This window comes from Drosophila grimshawi, unplaced genomic scaffold (assembly GCF_018153295.1).
Source record: "Drosophila grimshawi isolate 15287-2541.00 unplaced genomic scaffold, ASM1815329v1 contig_44, whole genome shotgun sequence".
In the NCBI taxonomy this organism is placed as follows: Eukaryota; Metazoa; Arthropoda; class Insecta; order Diptera; family Drosophilidae; genus Drosophila; species Drosophila grimshawi.
In genome coordinates, this window is record NW_025063240.1 from 20863658 (window position 1) to 20885071 (window position 21414).

At 40.0% G+C, this 21414-nt stretch overlaps 1 protein-coding gene across 4 annotated transcripts; it reads right to left on the minus strand.

Moving 5' to 3' along the window:
- Window positions 1-900: 900 nt before the first annotated feature.
- LOC6557213 (arginine kinase) lies at window positions 901-21414 on the minus strand. Of its 4 annotated transcripts, XM_001983415.3 has the most exons (4): window positions 21069-21414; window positions 20077-20143; window positions 17544-18227; window positions 901-2289 (listed from the first exon to the last, which is right to left on the minus strand). In XM_001983415.3, exons 2-4 carry the CDS (start codon window positions 20118-20120, stop codon window positions 1206-1208), a joined length of 1812 nt encoding a protein of 603 aa, XP_001983451.1. In that variant the 5' UTR covers window positions 20121-20143; window positions 21069-21414; the 3' UTR covers window positions 901-1205. The 4 variants fall into 4 exon arrangements, with proteins under 4 accessions (XP_001983451.1, XP_032592138.1, XP_032592134.1 ...); XM_032736247.2 differs by lacking the exon at window positions 17544-18227 and having other exon boundaries at window positions 21069-21098; XM_032736243.2 differs by lacking the exons at window positions 17544-18227; window positions 20077-20143; window positions 21069-21414 and adding exons at window positions 3528-4035; window positions 7230-7299.

Consider the following 21414-nt stretch of genomic DNA (forward strand, 5'->3'; position numbering starts at 1 on the left):
ATAATCGTAGCAAAGATTCCTTGGCTATCCTTATTCCTAGTTAAGGATGTTCTTTTTTTCAACTTTAAATTTGCATTTAAACTAATATATAGAGCTATCATCATCTATGGTATTTTCTAAAGTTAAATATATCTACCCCTATTCAAGATAATCCAGCAAAAAAGCTTATTTTCCATTAATAATTCAAACTTTCAAATTTCCTTTCATATAAGATACATTGCTTTGCTTATCTATGGCATTTTTTTTAATGATAAATCAAGTTTTGAAATTGCCTTTAATATAATATATATATCCGTCAATATCTGAAATATCTGAGATACTCCAGCTCAAAGTTAGGGGCGATCCTTTCTCAGTTCATTTTCGATCAATAATAAAAATAATAAAACTTTTCAGATTAAATTTGATCTAATATATCTATCAGCTATAAGCTATCATTATCTGAGGTATATTTTAATTATAAAGCTATCATTATCTGATCATTGCATCGATAATTAATGCTCTTCAAATTTCATTTAATACAATAAATAAATCTATAAATTTTCTATCTAAAAATCAAGCTCAAATAAAAATGCCAACACTTTTTTTTTGATTTTTTTTATTATTTTCTTTTTTTTATAATTTTAATTCTTTTATAAACTTAAGACTTAAAATAAAAGTATTTAAAGTTTTCATTTTCATTTTTGTTGTTGTTTGTTTTTTTGCTTGACACAAATGTCAAAATGTTTTACATTCTTTTGTTTTCTTTTCTTTAAGCAAATATTTTGTGAAATAGTTTTCCCAATTGTTGTTATTCTGGTTCTTGTTGTTGTTATTATTGTTGTTGTGGGTGTAGTGTGCAGTTTGGTGTTGTTGTTGTATGTTGGTGGTTGGTGGTTGTTAGAGCAGCAACAGCAGCAACAGCAGCAGCAGCAGCAGCAGTTAATCTACTTGACTTGACCACGACACTCCAAAGTAGAGACGACAAATGCCGAGTGCCGCAGCTCCAACTGCAGTTGTTGTTGCCACCGCCCGCTGCTTGCCTCCCACCGGCTCCGCAGCGCTACAAAATCCTACTACAAAACTAAAGCAAACAGGAGCAGCTGAAGTAGTAATTTCCAACTGATTGATTAATTGGCATTGGACTCCGTCTGATCGGGCTCGCTGAGATGTTGTTTTTAGTCCGAGGCAGAGGAGTTGCTGCTTCTTTTGGTGAGTGGAGAGCGAGCTTACAGGCTCTTCTCGAGCTTGATGAGCTCGGTGATGCCATCGTACATCTCCTTGACGGCCTGGTATTCGGTGAGACCCATGCGACGCTTGTTGGAGATGTCATAGACACCGCCCTCGGCTTCGGTGTGCTCGCCACGAGTGCCGCGCACCTGCAGATTGTATTTGCCGGCGACCTCCTCCAGCTTGGCCTTGTTGGCGGCCAGCTTGGGCACCTTAATGTGCACCGAGGCACGAATGGTTGTGCCCAAATTGGTGGGGCAGAAGGTCAAGAAACCAAGACGATCATCGTGGCTGAATGGCACACGCTTCTCGATCTCATTGACGGCGGTGGTCAGACGACGATAGATCTCGCCGAGATCACCACCCTGCTGCATGGAGATGATGCGCAAATGATCCTCCTCATTGCACCAGACCAGGAAGGTCTTGTTGTCGTTGTGATAGATACCACGACCAGATGGCCAGTAGCGGCAAGCGTTGGCTGCCTGCAGGAAACGATCGCCCTCCTTGAACAGGAAGTGATCATCGATCAGCTGCTGCTGGACGGCCTTCTCCATGCCGGTGAGGGGATAGAATTTGCCCTTCAGCTCACCCTCAAGGCCGGACAAGGTGCTGCTGACCTTGGACTCCATCTCCTTGTACTGGGCCTCAGTTAGGCAGGGGTTGAAGGGATAACCCTGCATGGAGCGACCGCAACGGACACGAGTCGAGATCACATACTCGTTGGTGGGATCAACGTTGCCGAAGGTGGTCACATCACCAAAATCGGAGGCCGGATGCTTGTCGGTCTTCTTGAAGCCACCATGGTAATCCTCGATGATGGGATCGAACAGATCGGCGAACACGCCATAGGCCTCAGCATCGGGTGCATAGATGCCGCAGCCAGAGTCGTGATTCTCCAAACCAGACTGGATCACATCGAGGAGGGTCGACTTGAAGGTCGGTGTCACCTTGTTCTTTAGATTATCGAACATCGCCTTGGTCAGGTACTTCTTCAACAGCGACTTCGAGTCGGAGGCAGCCAACTTGGCATAACCCTCCTCCAGTTTAGCGAGAACAGCAGCGTCAACCATGGTGTCTTGTTTGCTGCAAGCACAAAATTGCCCCACAAATTGTTAGTTAGATATTTAAAAAGAGTTCATTGTTCAAGTATATAAAACGGATTTGGTTTTTCTAGTAGACTCAGAATTTGTTAGTTATATATTCAAAATGCTTTAGGTTTCTTAAACTAGGCTTGGGCACAGAATTATACCTTGTGGCGTGTTTTATTTCATGGTATTTCTTAGCCCAACAATTATTTGATGTTATTAAACCAAAGAAACTGGATTTTTCTGTTTTTAGTTTATAACTTGAAAGAAGTGTATTTTGCAGTTTTTTCATTTTTCATTTGACAGTTGGACTTAACCTAAAAGATATTAGCTATATGCTTGGACAAAAATGGATCTAAAAACTAAAAAGTTGATCTTGTTTTTAAAAATAATCTCTAAGTATAAGAAAAAGTATTACAAAAAATAAGAATGGATTTCTTTCTTTACATTTCCTTATTCAATTTTAATCGCTTTGAAAACAATAAAGTTTTCCCGCTTTTAGAAATCTTATCTAAGTAAGAACAAATTTCATAAAATTAGATTGGCATTTTATCTCGCTTTTTTGCTGAGTGTACTAACGACTCTAACTACTTTATCTATATCAATTTATTTTCTCTCTCCAATTATGACAACTTGTCTGTCTGCGAACTGTTTAATTTTGGGCTTGCTTCTTTTGCCTTTTAGACATTTCAATCAATTGTGGCGCCCAAAAGTCGGCAATGACTTTGAATTGAGTTTTTGGATCGCTTATGGACACGCGACTGTGCAATTTTAAAGCAATCCATTAACCCCGCCAGCTGCTGCTGCTGCTGTTGGTGGTTGCTCTGCAATTATGCTGGTAATGGTGTCGGTGTTGGTGTCGGTGGTGCTTTGCTGTTGCATAGCTGACAAAACAGTACTTTTTGCCGGCTGTCGCTGAATACGCACACGCCCACCTCAATCCAACCCAACCCTCTCTCCGCCCACCCACCCGCTGCCCGCTGAGAGCGGCACATGCGCGCGGCACACGAGTGGGCTCGTCGTCCCGGCTTTTGCCTGGGTCTCGACTTGTCGGTCAGAGACCAGGGCAATAATATTTTTATCGCACTTAACATTTTTCGGGCAGCCTGACGTCAGCATACACACACACACACATATACATACACACACACGCAGAGCAGAGACTACCATATTTCTAGGACCTATGACAAAAAAAAGAAAGAAGATTGTAGAAGAAGAAGCACGCTGTATACACACCCATCCGTGGCGGCAGCAGCCGTTGTATCTGAGGCAGCCGCTGTGGCGCTGCCATTTGGCTGCTCCCCACCACCACCGCCACCGTTGGCGGTTGCGGCGCCATCGCCTTCGATCACTTTCTCCTTTTTATCCTTAGAAGCGCACAAACCCATTGTTTTTTTGTTTTGTTATTTTTTTTTTGGTTAGTTTTTATGTTAAGTTGTTTGGTAAAAAATTTGGTCACAAAAGGGAATGTTTTTTGTTGCTTTTCTTTTACTTGTGTGTGTAAAAGTTGTGTTTTGTTTGGGTTTTTTGCAGGTAAAATGAAATCACAATGCAGCTAAGCTTTACTCTCTGGCTTCAATAGAGTAGATCACACACAAACACACACACACACACAGGCATATATATATATATATTTATATATATATATATATGGACAGACACACGCTTAAATTGTATTGCTTCTGTTGGTTCCTTTTTTCGTTAAATGTATATTTTCGTGATTTTTTTTTGGTGGTTTGCTCGTCTTAATAAATGGCCAAAAGTTGTTGTTTAGCTTTAGTTTCTTAATTTCTTTTTGTGTTTGCGGGGGAGGAGGGGGCTTCTCTACACGTTTCTCGTTTGCCGCGCCCAAAAAGGTATACTACAATAAAAGGCTACTACTGACTGAAGTCTAGGCTACACACTAGGGAGCAAAGAGGACGCGCGCGTGCGAGGAGCAAACTGACTGCTGGCTGCTGACTGACTGACTGCCGACTGAGTGCCGACTGAGTGACTAGCTGCCTTTGGAACGACTACAACGGGACTTAAGCTTCGTGTTTCTATTTCGCGGCTTCGGCTTCGGTTTTGTGTTCGTGCTCGTTTTTTGCTTTTTTGTCGCGCGCTCGTCGTCGCTTTGTTGCTCTCAGCTTGACAATTGGCAAGGAACTGACGCCGCCCAGGACGGCCAAACAGAGCCGAGCCGAGCCGAGCCGAACAGAACAAGCGGTAAACGCAGTACATATTCAGCAAATCAAAGAAGAAGACAGAAAGAGAGGCAAAGAGAGAGTGGCGAAATTGGCAGGGTTTGCAGGGTTGAAAGCTGAACCCAGAAATCATTGCCTAGCCGCAGGCGCCGGCGGCAAATGAAACCCATTTGTGTTGCCGGATGAGTTGAGAGAGGGAGAGAGGGAGAGAGAGAGGGAGAGAGAGAGGGAGAGAGAGAGAGCTCAGCGCAACATAAAGCGGAAGGATATATTTATTTGATGCGTCCAAAAACACACACAAAAAATAACAGGAACTACCACCAAGAGCTGCAACAGCAGCAGCAGCAGGCGGCAGGCGGCAGGCATGGTGAGAATCGATAAAATTTGAGGCACGCGGCAGCTGAAAATTGTTGCGCCTCAAACAGTGAAAGGGGGATGGGCTGGTTATGGGGGTATTTCTGGTCAAGTCAACTTCAAGTGAGGAGCTCGAGTGTGAAATGAGGGCTGCTAATGGCATGACTGCCGCTACTTGTGCCGCTACTCAAGTGGCGTGCGGCATGTGGCATGTGTGTGTGCCTGTGTGAAAAAAACACTGAAAATCACGGCCAGCTTGCGGCATTCCCAACACAGACTGAAACTGAGACTGAGACTGACTAAAAGCGAGTGCACGTGCACCCGCACAATAAGAGACGTGCAACGTGCGACGTGCGACGAGAGACGACCATGAGATACTTTTTCACGCCTGTGCAGTGACGTGTAACCAGCAGCCAAAAGGGGCAGACAGTTAGTCAGACTGTCAAGCTGGGCTGGTAGGTGCAACAGTAACTGCCCCCTCTGATTGCATGTCTGTGCCACATTAATTTCGCTTTTTTTTCTGCTATACCCTGTATGACTAGAAAAGCGGTATCATTAAGTTGCGCAAGGTTGAATGTCTTCCTAGACTGCCTGCCACACAGTGTGGCAGCAACCGCTCCGCCACACACCAACCGCTCAAACAGCGCTCCACTCAAGTCAAACAACCTTCAGTTGAACAACTTTTGCCTTTCGCAACCATTTTAATTTTTAAACACTTTTCTTTCACATATATATGTTTTTTTTAGAGTATAACTACAGGTAGTCTGATTTTCTTGCTGTGTACCTTGCCCCGACTTTCTGTTTCTGATTTCATTAAGGTATGACCTTTATATCTTTCGCAAGTCACCTCTTTATTATTATTATTACTATTATAATTGGGGGTCAGATCACCTTCTGTCAGAAGCATTATTCGGTTGATGATTTTTATTTTCTCCGAGTTTAAAACATGTTTGCCTCGAATACTACATATTTTTCTGGCTGTGGTGCTTTGAAGATGCTTTCGCATTCACACAAAATCGGTAGAGTTCATTAAAGGTCTACAGTATGCTGATAAGGGACCTGTGGGTATTCCAAGACAGCTCTTCCCCATTTCTGTTAGTTGCTAAACTCGTTTCAGAATATAGGGTATTTTTGAGTCGATGGCTCTGCACTGCAGCACTCTGAGTAGCTTCAGTTTGTTGCAGTTGTGGTTTTGGGTTGCCCAATTTCATTACTCAGCCTCTCTCATTACAAATGTGACTAATTGTGGACAGTGATGACTAATCAAGACCAACAATGGCAAGCTGAGCATATTGATTTAAAAATAATTAAGAAAAAAATATTTGTAAATGTGTCATATATATATATACGATAAGGCAGATCTCAACTGTATCTCAGATTTATACTGCATATGCAAGTCGTCAGGCAAGTATTATCTACAGTCAACAACAATGTGCCTAGGCTAAATGATATCACTGCAATGTTGATCCTCAGAGACTGGCGTAGATAAACTTTATTGATGTTTAACCTAGCCAGCTGGTTTAGCTAGTTTAGTTAACTAACTTAAGTTACAGTTACGTTATTTATTAAAAATATTTATCATCGCCTCTCTCTTCATATATACCATGAGATCACTAAATCTAAATAATAGCAAACTGAATTTGATAATTTTTGGCAAGCCAATGTTAATTAATCTTTGCAGAACTATAAATATACTAGTCTCAGCAGTCGTGCAATAAATAATTGACTTTCTTGCCAGCTGTGCAGCATTTGTCGAGCGAATTTTTAGCTAATGATTAGTGTTAATTTGCAGTTGTCATATGAGAGTCGTTTTTTGTGTTTTATAAGTGGCACATAAAGATAAAATGTATTTTTCTGCACTGCTTGTGAGTGGGTGCTTAGGTGCGTTGTTGGGTGCTGGCAAGGCAGTCATCAGCACAGCTCAGCGCCAACGCCCAGAAAGGCAAAGCACTTGACGCACTTGATTGCAATAATAGTTGCCAGCTGATATATATATTTATATATATAGACGGTTTTTGACTTATTGCCCCCTGTCACAGACTGGAGCCGGCCAAGTTAATCAATTAACTCGAGTGTGCACAACAAAACGACATTGATGTTACACACACACACACACACAACGTTGTTTAGAAACGTCCTCAACAGCACTTAAAAGCAAAAGCAAATCAAATTACGTTGGCACAATTAAAAAACTGATTTGATTAGGGCCAATAAATAGACACTGAAGTAAGCCTCAAGGTTAAAAAAAGGCAGGCAAGCGGCAAACGTGTAAAAGCCTCCAAGCAAATCAAAGGAAATTTAAAAGAAAAACAGGATGTCGCGTTGAACTATTGATTTATACTGTATATATACATATATATGTATATATATGATAAGTAAAGTTTTATTAGTTAGGTGCTACTTTATGGCCAGGAAAGCGAATCGCGAACGCGAGCGGAAAATTTCAACCGTGAACGGTTAACTTTGATACGCGAATGATGAACGACGTTGGCTTTTTTGCCAACTAAAAACGGCTAGAGAAAGAGCGAGAGAAAGAGAGAGACAGGGAGAAAAAGAGAGAGGAGGAGAGCGAGTTGGCCAAGAGAGAGAGAAAGAGAACATGAGCTGATAAGCCAAGCAAGATATTGTGAATAAGTTGATCTCACATACGAAACAGCTGACGGCGGATAAGATATTAACTTGGCCAGCACTTGCCTGTCTACGTCGTTGCCTGTTGTCGTTGCTTCTGGCCAACAGCTAGATAGGCAGTCCAGGCAGACAGGCAGCTCGCAACGAAAGCGAAAGCCTTTGCCAAGAATGGCTCAGTGCAACTTTTTAGCGATTTTATGGTCAATGAACCAAACACACACCACACACACAGACACACACACCACCACCCCACCACCACCCACTTGGCTTAATTGCACACAAGCAGAAAATGTTTTGGACCATGCTGCGATTTTGGACAGGCGATTGCACAAAGAAATTGGCAAGCAGTCTGAGTCTGGTTGGCTGGCAAAGGCATAGGCAGAGGCAGACAAGCATTCAGGCCAGGCTAACAGCATGGCTAAAATGCGAAATGTGTTTCTTTTATTTTTTTTTGGCCAACGACATTGACATGGCGCAAACGTGAACAAATGCAGCGGGAAATTGCATTGCAACAACTCGTATGTATCGAAAAACTTTAATGACATGGACGGATCGACAGACAGACAGACAGACAACGCGAGCTGTGGCATAATTGTTGCGGAACTTTCGAAATTAATCATTTATATATTTAGCTGCACATATAACCTCTATAAGCTAACTGATTTTAATGAGTGTAACAGTTACAAAATGTTCAACTAGTTGCAGCAACTAACTTGCCAAAATTAAATAATTTTAGTACTCATTTTGAACAAAAATTATATTTCCTAGTTTGAATGTAGTATTCACGTATGTTACTGCTTTTGAAACAAAACAAATCGATGCAGTATTGATTGAGTTACGACAGTTTTTCCTTGAAGGAAACTCGCATGAAAAATGCATTTAGTTGGCACAAGAATTGTTAAATCCATATAAATATATACACATATATATATATATATAGATAACAAGCGCTCATGCGGGATAGTTGAGCAACCCCTCAATAAACTATTTAGTCACTTGGATTCCACCCCGAGGTTTGTGGACTCAACTCGAACCAACCCATAAATTTATTATAAAGGAGAAGAGGGAGTGGGCAGGGAGCGTCACACCCGCATTATTCAAGTGATGGGCTCAGTACAAATATTCTATATTCACATACGAATGTATATATGTATATATAAATGTGTATTTTTTGTATATTTCAGTTGGTAATTTAATTAAAATTCTTTTGGCAAATGCCCAACTACATTATACAGAAGAAATAGAGAGAGGGAGAGAGACGGAGCATATGAAGGGTGTGCAAAGTGAAAAGAGTAAGAAATACTATTAAGGCTTATGATGATGATGATTTTGATGATGATGGTTCACATCTTGAACTAGTGTGTTGGGGGTATAAATTTCGATAGAATTTCGCGCTCATTGCCCGGATGTCGTTGATTTAACTCTTGATGCCTTCGTCTGGGAAGACAATCAACGAATATAAAAAATGCGGCAGACACTGCTGCAGTCTCATTTAGCTACAGCAACAACTGTAATATATGGCAATTATGCGAGTGAGAGAGAGAGAGAGAGTTACTTTTGCTGCTACTGTTATTAACATAGCAATGTAGTGGGCATTAACAGCAACTATTCGCATGCATGCTAAAATTGCACTAAACTGTTGCTGCTGTTACTGTTAACCAGCCGACGCTGTTATTAACATTGCAAAGTAGTTAGCTTTAAGAGCGAGCTTTCAGTTTAGTCAAAACAGTGAAAGCTATCAGCTAAAAGTCCTGCGTTGGCAGAAAAGCTTTGACCGTTAGCTTTTGTTGCTGCGCCAACTGCCACAGTAGCGGCCACGATATTGTGATAACCGTCTGTCTACAGCGGCTATTTGATTTGTTTACGTTGTTGTGTGGCTGAAATTACAGTTTGTTTATTTGCTTTGTGGCACTGTGAATCAAATCAGGCAATTCTCTCACACAAACACACACACACACACATATATATATATATATATATATATATATATATATATATATATGCATGTGTATGTGCTTATATAGCTGTATTTCGATTAGTTAGCAGTTTTGTGGGTGGTGGAGGAGAAAGAAGACAAACTGACTGATAGACAGACACTGTGCAATTTCATTTCCTGTCTAGCCAAACGAAGCGAATTGAACCCAACCCTTGTGATTATGCAACTTGACAGCTTGCAACTCGCTCACACACACACACATAGGTAGCAGCTTTTTGTTTGAAAAGTTCCGGCTTTAATGGCTGCGTTGCTTTGTCAACGTCTATGAGAAAATTGGAAAAATCTAACATTTTTTGTTGATTTTTTTTTACGATATTTTGCATTGTCACAAGTTAATCGTGAAACGCTTTTTTGTTGGCTTTTTCCAGCTGTCTCTTTTTTTTCGCTATTCATTTTTCGCTTTAATGGATTTCAATTGAATAATTAACAATGTGCAAGCAACGTTTGGGGGGAGTTGCGGCAGCAATTTGTATAAAAAATTTGCGAGATTTGCTGTTGAAAATCAACAGATAAATAAAGCTCTTTACAAAAGCACACATTTATCTAGTTTCTAAGCATTCCCATATTCGCTAACCATCTCTAAATAATTTAGCTGGATAATATTTCGCCAGCGGCTATAAATATATGCACAGGTATTGATTCTAAACCCCAGACTTCTACAAATACACACACATATATATGTGCCCTACACACATATATATATGTGCCCTACACACACATTCATCCTAAATTTATACGTATAGAGATGTGTGGCAAGTATTTGTATCTGAGTATGATTCTTTTGTTTATTTGTTCGTCGCTTTGGCTGTATTTTTAGCAGCCGGCATTAGATCAACGCGAAGCAAATACTAAACGCAGAACCTGCTACTAAATTTAGCTGCCAAAGGTATTTTTTCTCAAATTCCACACGACAAACGAATCTTATGCAACACGGAATGGGGAAATAAACTTGCACTGCAATTGGCACGAGTTCATTCAACCAAGCAAAGGAAAGCAATACCTGGTGACTGTTAACTGTTGACTGAATCGATCAGATACTGTATCTACGAGTGTGAAGGCGAGTATATCTGCGATAAGCGGTTATGCAACTGCCTTGGCAGTGACCGAGAAGAAAAAACACATTTTCTTTTGCTGTGTTCACAGCAGCAGTAAACTGAATGTGTTTGCTGCCAGATATACCAAGTTCAAGGCGTTTGTAATTCTAGTCGCCAACCAGGAAGGGTAGAGGAGAGGCGACGAGTTGGGTGTGGCAAGCAAGTGAGGCACAACAACAGCAACAGCAACGGCAAGCAAAAACAGCGAAGACCGCCAAGTGTGAAATTGTGAAAATAGCTGACTGCAGACTTTTGGCAACAACTTGGTTGGTAAAATAACAAGCTCTCTTATCTCTGTTGGCATTTAGCGATGTTACTATTGTTATCGTACGTAAATATATAAATACTAGTCACAGTCAAGCTTCACTAAGTCGTACCACATTTTAAGGCAGCAGACTGCAACTTTTCTATCAACTTTTCTGAACAAATTTAGCATTTTTTTTGCAAACACAAAAGTTTTTTGCTTCATTTTTTTAACTCTTCCCCAACTTGCAGTCTAAATATTATTGGGGACTTCTATTTAGTATACTTCGACTGTAGTTGCTTAATTGCTTTTGATATTTAACTGTTGCGGTACAGTTGAATAAGAGTGCAGCACTCAACGGTTGCACAGCGGCTACATAGCAGCTGAAAGCTGCCCAGAAGGGCAGTCAGAGTGACACACAGGCAAAAAAACAAGTTTTGCAAAACGTTAAAGCGCCGAAAACTAAATATAGGCATACTGCCATTGAAAGCTGACCATATTTTGTATATATTCTTTATTTGCCGGTAACCGGTTTGGTTGCGCTTTGACGCACATGCAAAAAATCAAAATGCAAACTGCATTTTATCGGCTGACTCAGTTTGTATGAGTATTAAATAAAAATCTCAGTAACAACTTGTCTCACACACACACACACACAGACACAGTGCACACACACACACCGCACACACGCAAACTAGACCACATCTTTGTTGCATAAGCTATTGGGCGCCACACTTAACTTAGTAAATATTTAAATATAAATATATTTATTTAATTTTTTTTTGTTGAATATTTGCAATTTATTTTTTAGAACACTGAGAATAATGCACAGATAATTTCTTGGTATTTATTGTTTATGGAGAACGGCTCACCTTTGCAACCGTAGAATTCAACGTCCAACGTTACAATGATCAGAAAGTTTTGTTCTTTGCTACAGCTGCAGTCGACAGAAAGCAAAGCGGCACACGGGCAGCAACAGCGGCAGCGACGTCGGCAGCAGCAGCGTCAAGCGGCACCCTTCTTTCACTTTCAAACTACTCAACTAAGCGCACACACACACACCCACACAGATGCAAGCAGAGCCAGAGCGCAGGCAGCGCGAAAGAGAGACGAGCAAAAAAGCTTGCCTTGCTATATTTCGCTTGCTTGTATGTGTGTGTGTGTGTGTGTGTGAGGCCTGCCTCCTGCTACGCTGCTGTTATTTCAGCCTGCTGCTGCTGCTGCTGTTGTGGTTGCCTGCCGCTGCTACTGCTACTGCTGTTGTGTCTCTGTATTAGTGCCGCCTGTGGGCAATTGACGTAGGACGTGACGTATGACAAAATTGAAAAAAAGCTTTGCTTTTAATTCATAAACTTGTGAGCGCAAAAGAGCGCGCACGAAAGCTCACAGACATCACAAGTGTAAGCAGTGCTGCTGCCAACATGCTGCCGTCGTGTTGTGCAGTGTAAATGTATGCGAAAAAAAGGAAAGTGTTTGCCGTAATGCAAGTGCATGCGACAGAGAGAGACAGAGCGAGTAGTAAATGGCTTGCAACTAACTGCATACATGTATATAACTGTATGTACAGTTAGCGGTGCGCTGTCGCGACTGCAGTAGAAGCAGAAGCAGCAGCAGCGAATTATATATGGGGGCGTGCTTTTTGCTAGTGTTGGTGAGCAGCAGAGCTAACGGTGCCTGCCTCACATGACACACACACACAAGCACAAATACAAAGAGACACAAGCAAATAAAAAATGCAGGCGCAAACATTGCTTAATTATTGAGGAACACATTCGCGTATTTAATTTATAACAACAAATTCGAGCTGTTATGGGACTGACGAGAACCTGACGGTTTCTAATCAAAGTTAATCGAAATTTATTGTCGTAACTAAACCCACACGAGTTCATTTAATTCTTTCTTCTCTTTTTTTTGGTTTTGCTAATTTTTATTTTTGTGCTGGACTTAAGTGTAAATATTTGCACGATTCAAATAAGCTGAGCTGCTAAGAAAAAAGCTCGACAAACATTTGCTATTTGAGAGACGGGGCAACAGGGGAGTAGGGGATGGAAGATTGAAGAGGTGCCAGCTTCAAGCGATTCATTATAAATATGAACACATATACTACCAAAGCATATATATATATGTACAAGATAAACCATATATTTTGGCACTAAGATCTGACATTAAACAAAAAAACAAGAAAATTCTCGAGAAAAGGGAAAATAATATAGAAATGATTAAATGAAAAACAGGAAACTATTCAGTTGACTTACAAGACTGAGAAATAAATACTTGATATATGCTTGCACTATATAATTAAGTATAATTCTATTTGCCAATTTGTTTAATTGTTCAAGATCAGACTATACAATAATAAAGTTATAAATCATTTGTATACTTAAGATACGATCTCTACACACGTATTTTGAACAAATTTTCGCTAAAATTCTTGAACTTGATTTTGAGTAGCCATCAACATTTGTTTTTACACATAAAAACATAGGTATATATCTGTATATATATATATATATATATATATATATATACCTATACGAAGGCAACCTGCTGATCGTAAACATAAGGCATAGAAACAGAGAAGAATACTAGATATATTGAACTGAACATTTATATGCTTTTAGTTGTTATTTGAGCAAAAAGAATATATATGCTTATACATATTTGAACAGTTGCCAAACGAATTTTATGCAACAAAGAACGACGATTTCACCTTATGTATGAGATATATACGAATACAAAGATATATCTTTAGCTATATACATATTTAGATTTGTCGTCGTTTCCAAAAGAACTTTTGCTTTTGTTGCGCCGTAGCACATCAAATCAGATTCATAAACCAGCAAATTAAATTTATAATTACATAATGAAAAGATATACACAGCCTGACTGACATTCGCAATGTCAACTGGTGAAGGAACAGGAAGCAGAAGCATCCTTGCAGCAACAGGATGTGGCTTACATAAGCTGGCTGAATTTATCTAACAATCTCTGCGGTCGTTTTTCTTTTCAATTTCTGCTTTCATTTTCAATTGCCGTCGAGTGGCGCCCAGATTACGTAAATCCCTCCGCTGACAGCAGATGTGCGTAGTGAATTGAGCGAGTCGGAAAAGTACATATAATACCAAAATCACAAACAACAATAACACACACACACACACACACATATACAGTCACACAAACTTAACATTTTCGCAGAGGGTTGTTGTCGACCTTGAAATGCTGTTGACAACGTTGCTGTTATTGTTGCCTTCAGCTGGCGGGCAGTTTTAACATTTGGAAAGCACTAAAGCAGTGTACTTATATACAATATTCAGATTTATATGCGTACTCATTAGACTAACTGAAATTAGTCATTAAATTAATGATGCTTTCCATATATTTATATACTCCCTTTGGGGCAAAGTTTCCATTAAATCATTAAATGGATTACACAACTTTTTTATACGTGTGTAAAAATGCAAATGTGACATTTAAGATATTTATCTAAAGTGCATAAGGGCGGGATCTGATTACTTTATTGCCAAACACCTGACGATGAGTAACAGCAAACAAGGGCATGTACTTTCTATATATGTATGTGTTTATATACTGCAGATATATAGGAAATCGGTACACTTTTAGCTTTTTTGGAATCATTCCTAGCTTGCAGGATACATTTTGTTCGCATAAATTGTGCACAAATTGCTATTCCACTATTTATTCTCTGAGTGTAATATCCAGTTGGGTACTTGATAAAACCATTAAAATAAAACCCATCAAATATCGATAATAATTTGATGAAATGCTTTGCAGCTGTTCTGATAAGGCGAAATTGTGGCAAACAACTGTGTTTAAGTTCGCAAACATTGTATAAAACACATATTAAGTGCAGAAATGGAATACTAGAAATGCTTGCCATAAATTGAGACACATTTTCTGACAAAATTAATGCTATTAAAACACGCGCTGAATATGATATGCAAAATATAAATTTGGTTTCAGATTTCAGTAGATTTTGAGTGCGCTTATCACGCTTAAAAGTTCAGCTGGGTTTTTTTTTGTGGGCGTGTCACTGTCTCTGTCTGTCTCTCTGGGAGATACTGGTGAACTTGAAATATGAAAATTGCCAAAGATTGGCATCTGTTTTGTGGCTGGAGTGCGTAATGCACGGTTAGTCATTAATTGAATGAAAAATACGACAGCAATTTGTACTGGTCAAACAATTTCAGTTTGGCAAAATGGAAGTGGGGAAGTGAATTGGAATTTGAAATTAGTTAATTATTTGAGCAATGTGTTATTAATTTGTACAATTTGCGGCCAGTCAAGCACAAGTTCAGTTAACAATACGCGCCGTTCTCCCCAGTCAATTAGCCATGATATCGCACTGCAACAGATATGTGTATATATACATATATATATATGATGGATAGTTAGATATATACCTATGAACAGATACCTATGTACACGGATACACGCTGCTAAAAGCTCTGTTGTCCAATTTTATTTGTTTGCTAAACAATATTTTGGCAGCACATCAAAAGCGTCGCTTGCCAAAAGCAATTTGCATACGCGTGAGCCAAAAATCAGAGATCTATGCAGATGTATATAGATATATATATGTGTGTGTGTATATAGGGATATATAGAAACGTTAAACGAAGAAACAACCACTGGGTGACATCTGCAACATTCAACATGACGGACACTGTCCATCAGCCACGAGGCGTGATTATGAAAGACAAAGTGAACTGAAACAATTAGAGATGAGGCGTGACGCCAAACGTACTAAAAGTATATAGAAATATAAATATATATATGTATATACATATGTACAGCAATATAATACATGGGATCATTTTTGTAACTATATTTAAATAAAAGACAGCGAGCTGCGCAGGAGGCTGCTGCTGTTTGCTGCAGCAAACGTTGCACAGCCAATTTACCGCACACAAACAATAAGTAAAACTCGCAAGAAAAGCTGCAGCCAGTTGAAGCACAACGAACTTGATATACACTTGCCAAATATGGATGCCAACTGATGATTAATTAAAGAAATTGATATATTTAAACATATTCCAAGTTTCAACAAGATAGTTGCCACTTTGAGTTAGTTTGCATAGTAAGAAACTTAGTCAGGTATACTTAGGCAAGAAGATAGATGGATAGGTATAAATAGGCTGGAAGATAGATACTTTTAAATATATTTATGCTCTGCCTGCAGCTAAACGACGAATATATTCCATGTTCGCATTGTGGAAAAGTAAGATAGTTACGCATATACATTTATATATATCACTGGTATAACTACAGCTGAGAGATGAATGTATTCCAAGTTTCATCAAGATAGCTTTCAAATCGAGTTAGTTCGCATTGTCATCAAAATCAGGGGTTTCGAGAACTAAAATGCACATTGCAAGTGTATAATTAATTAAAGAAAAGAAATCAAAATGAATCCAAGTAAATTTTGAATGCACCCTGGCGACAGACGTTTGTCGTTTTGTGCGTTGCGCGTTTCCAAACGTGGCACGTTTATAAATATAAACTTGGCATGGGGGAGATCATGTGACCCGGACGACTACGGCCAGGCGACACTACACTACTACAACTACAGCTACACTACTCTACAAGCGCCACGTAGCCAAACTTATTTGTGCTGTGCACTTATATAGTTGAACGTGTGCGTGGTGGCTCCACCAACTGAAAAAAGATGCCTATGACTTTGTTTGGGCCTTGGTCCTTGATCCTTGGCCCAACACACCTGGCCGGCAAACACAAGGCTCGCGTGTGAGTCTCTATAAATATTAATAGAAAATCAATTGCATTTGCTAATTGCGAGTGGAACTTTTTTTGGGAGGAGCCGAACTAATGCCAAGCAAACCTGAGATGAGGCCCTATAAATTCCCCATAAAAAGCACAAATAAAAATAAAAGTTATCGTCGCCGTCGAAGCTTTAATACCCTCGTTAAGATAGCTACACAGTTCTGAGATTTGTGTTGCAAGGAATAAGACCCTCTCAACTCTTTCCTAATCTTTATTACAGCAGTTGAGAGAGCGAGGGAGAACCAATTAGGGCAATTTTTATTTAAGTGTATATGTTTGCTAGAAGCTGCCTCCCCCTGCCTGGTTGGTTTTTCTTCTGATTGTATAAATATACTAGAGTCTGCTTGTCTCTGCTTCTGCCTAACGCACACATTTCCTTAAATCCCATTGTACCCCTGTTATCTATATTTAAATTACAGGGTATATAACGTACAACAAAGAAGCAACGTAGACAAACTTGCAACCGCAGTGCTGTGCAGCCGACAGTTGCCAGTTGCCAAGAGAGCTGTCCGCCCAAGCACAGAACATGAAACTAAAATAAACAGCGTCATCGTCACCAACATCATCAGCCTCATACCACCAAACCCCATCCGCAACCCCATCAGCATTCCCATTCCCATCAACAGCATCATCATCACGGTGCATTATTACATATATATATATATATATATAAGTGTATATATATACATTTTTGCTGCCACAGCAGCGTTGTTGCCTCTTGCGGCTGTTGTCGCCACATGGCAACTATTTTAGCGACAAGAAGTCAGGCGAGTTCGTTGAACTTGCCACGCGGCGAAGGAGACAAACTCAACTTGTCTGCGCTGCCATGCGGAAGTCACAAAACTAATTGAAATAACTTAAAAAAAACACTTGGGAAAAACAAAAATCAAAAAACCAAATGAAATCAAATCAAGTGTGGGTGTTTAAGTGGGAATATCTTGTGCTTCCTTCTTACCGTGTGCCCGCCTGCTGTGCTTCCTTGATGGACTGCACAAAGGCATTCGCCTCGCCTTTGATGAAGCTCTGGCTGGCATCCTTATCGATTTTAGGCAACTTGCTGGCCGGCAGCTGGGCATCGAAGAGCTTCTTGTCCAGGTCATCGTGAATGACGCCGTTGCCATTGGTTGCGTTGCCATTGGTATTGGCCTCGGTCAGCGATTTGGGCAATGGGATTGGCATCTTGTCGCCTGCGCTTGCAACTGCCGCTTTCGGTGGAGTTGCAGGAGGTGTAGCTGCAGGAGGTGTAGCTGCAGGAAGTGTAGCTGCAGGAAGTGTAGCTGCAGGAGGTGTAGCTGCAGGTGTAGCTGCTGGAGTAGGTGTTGCTGGCTTGGGTGCAACAACAGCGGGAGCTGTAGCTGGAACTGCTGGCTTGGCTGGCGCTGGAGTGGCAGGCTTGGGCGGAGTTGCTGGAGCAACTGCTGCTGCTGCTGGCGCTGGCTTCGGCGGTGGCGAGGGCTCCGGCGTGCTGGGCTTAGCAACCGGCTTGGATGCAGGAGCAGGAGCAGGAGCAGGTTTGGGTGCAACTACAGGTGTGGGTGCAACAGCAGGTGCAGGTGCAGGAGTCGCCTTTGGTTCCGGTTTGTTTTCTATCGCTTTGTTCGCTGGCTTATTGGAACTAAAAAGCCAAACCAATCGTTTTCTACAAAAACAAAAAGAAACCAAACAAAAGCAAAATGAAAATGATAAATAAAATCGAAATAAAATTAAAAACAAATTGAAACAAAAGAATTTCCAAGAAAATGTCATCGAGAATAAAGAGATAAAAAAGCAATCGGCGCATTTTTTCTTCTTCTTCTTCGCACTTGCAAAGTATTTGCGAGAACTTTCTGTTCTTTCGCCGCTGCGAAACTCAACTTTTTTATTGACTTTCAACTCACCCACAATTATTTATTACAGCTATAAACAATAAGTCTGTTAATAAATGATTTAAAATCGTTCAAATTGACTTTTTCACTGAGCTACTCGAAATCCGCAAACTGAGCTTGGCAAAGAACGCAATAGAAAGGGAGAAATGCAGTAAGAAAAGAGTGTGACCCCATTAAAACTGAGTGTAAGAAGAGGGAGAGGGCGGCGCCAAGCAGTGTGACGCTATCGTTTACAATGTAATAAGTAGTCATAAATAAAATATGCTTATCTTTTATAAACTATATATGAGTAAAAATATTTACAGCTGTTATATTTCCACTACAGGATTATCGTCTAATCCCATTAAATTATTATAGCAAATTTTGAGTACGAGTCACAGGTGTTGCCAAAACTTAGAAGTGTTGCTAAACACCAGTATTGTTACGATTAGAATGGTCACACAGCTAGGGATATATGTTAAGATACTGGGAAATAAATTTAAATGTTGGAAATTCAAAGGCCAAAACGGTTTGAGTTCTAAATTAGTTTTTCACATGATAATCGATTAGGTATTGACTGTAACTGATACAATATCAGTCTTGATTATATTTTACTAAGACCATAAATAATGCATTAGAAGGAAATGAATTAGCAGTTCACAGATTGCTGAAATTACAGCAGCACGTGAATTTATCTACAATGCGAAGGCAAATCTCCAAATTACCCAGCTACTCTCTCGCTTCTCCCGCCCTGGTGTCTGGCTCAAAGCGAATGCTTTTCTACTGTCACGTAGGCCAGAAATGATAGCAGATAGCAGAAAAAACAACTCGTGTATTGTGGCAAACAGATAAGCAAACAAAATACAGTCGCTAAGTACCCAAAGTATTACGCATACGCCTCGGAAACTGCTCCCCACCAACCGGTAAATGACTCTCGGATGCGAACGTTTCAAACTTCAATTATCACATTATGCTTTCGCTAATTAAGCAATACGTAAAGAGCTTAAAAGAAAAAACAGCAACAACAACAAACCAAAATACCAAAAATATCGCTTATGGCTTTTCATCATTTTTGGCACTGTTTTTTGCAAAATGTGACGAGCTGTTCAATGTGTGTGCGTGTGTATGTGTATGTTTCCGTTGCTAATTGCACTTATCATTGTTATACAAGTTCAAGCCGGTTGTCTCAGATTATGCCTGTTAGCTGAGTTCTTGTTGCTGGCGGCAGAAACGGCCAAAAATATTATCATGTGACAATGATTAAATGGCGCTAAATGCACGAAATACACTTATAGTTTATATATTTAGCACAATGCTTAGTTAGATAAGATTGGACACTTGCAGTTTGGCTTAAATGTGGGCCTATTTCCGTTAACGGTAACGCTTTATAAATTCTTAAGCAGCCGTTAAATGTATTTAATGCCCAACACGCAATCACGCGATTAATTTAACAATAACTGTGATGCCTCAATGGCGTCACGTTTATTTCAAGTTAAAATTGAGTTAATAAATTTACAAATTAAGTTCCTATCTGAATTCATTTTCAAGCAAAACATATTTCACGGATCGCCTAAAAGTATGCAACAGAAAGCGTTGAGGTTTCGAGCGCTGCGAGCAATGACCCTCAAACTGTCGAGAACTTACCGTATTTCGTCGACGGCAAATGTCAGATACCACAATGCAAACATCTTTGTAGTTGTTGTTGTTTTCGCTGTAAATAGTGGGAAAACATAAACAGGTTATTTACAGCATTTTTGATTCATCTAATTAAACAATCGTAACGAAAGCAACAAATGCATAAACGGTGCAGAATGTGAATGTGAATGTCAATAGCAATGCGGCGCTTAGCTTATGTAATGCTAAATAATGCAATGACAACAACAACACAAACAATGAGCAGCTCCGAAACAAAAGAAAAACAAATGAAAAATGACAACACTCAAAGACACAAACAGTTTGTTGAGTTCAATTTGTGCCGGCATTTTTTGTGCGCACAAATTTTATTTATAAACAATCGCGAAAACTGATTGCCAACTGCGTGTGTATGGGTGTGTGTGTGTGTGTGTGTGTAAATGATTCGATTGCCAATTCAGTGACCAAAAGTGCATATACACACAAAGAAACCGGGGAGACGCACGTGAGTGTGGCGACTTTTTGGGCAAATTGCCAAAGATTTGAATTGATTTCGAAAGCTGCTGCTTTATTTGAGGCACTGTCTTTGAACGCGCCTGTCGAACAGCTCAAAGAACATTCAATTCAATTTCCAATTTATGCAAGATGTGTGTGAAGGAATGCGGGGGCGGGTGGAGGGGAAGCTGGCTGCTGTTTATTTTTCTTGGCAGCCGCAAGATGCGGCGTATGAGCAATATTCAAACGCACAGTCACCAGACACACACACACACACACTAACACACACACACAGTGACAGTTACGTCACGCAAAATGACAGCGAGATGGAGCCAGAGAGAGAGAGAGAGAGCGAGAAAGAGAGAGTGAGATGGAGAGAGAGCGCGCACTTTAAAGCTCATAAATGTGCTGACAGACGTTGGCTGCATGTTCATGTTGCATGCAACAAATATACTGCTGCTGCTGCTGGTACTTGCAACTTGCCACTTGCCACTTTTGGGTCCACTCACCTTTTGTGCTAGTTAGTTAGAGCGAAAGGTAGCTACAAAAAAATAACGCTGTTGGCGGCGGGCTTTTTAAGTTTTATCGAAAGGGATGCTCGTAAATCGTATATAAAAAAATATTGGTTGCGTTTTTAAATGCTAATTGTTGTTCTTAGTATATTGAAGCAGCCGCTAACAAATATATTTATCTAACTTTTCGCACTTTTATTCTATAAATCACACACGTTGAGAAATTCACTAGGTATTTTTGTTATTCTATAATTATTATGATTATTATTATTTTATTTTTTTTTGTGTGGCTGCGCTTCTTGTGTTGCCCAGTTTGCTGTTGATTGCTGCTTACAATTTTTCG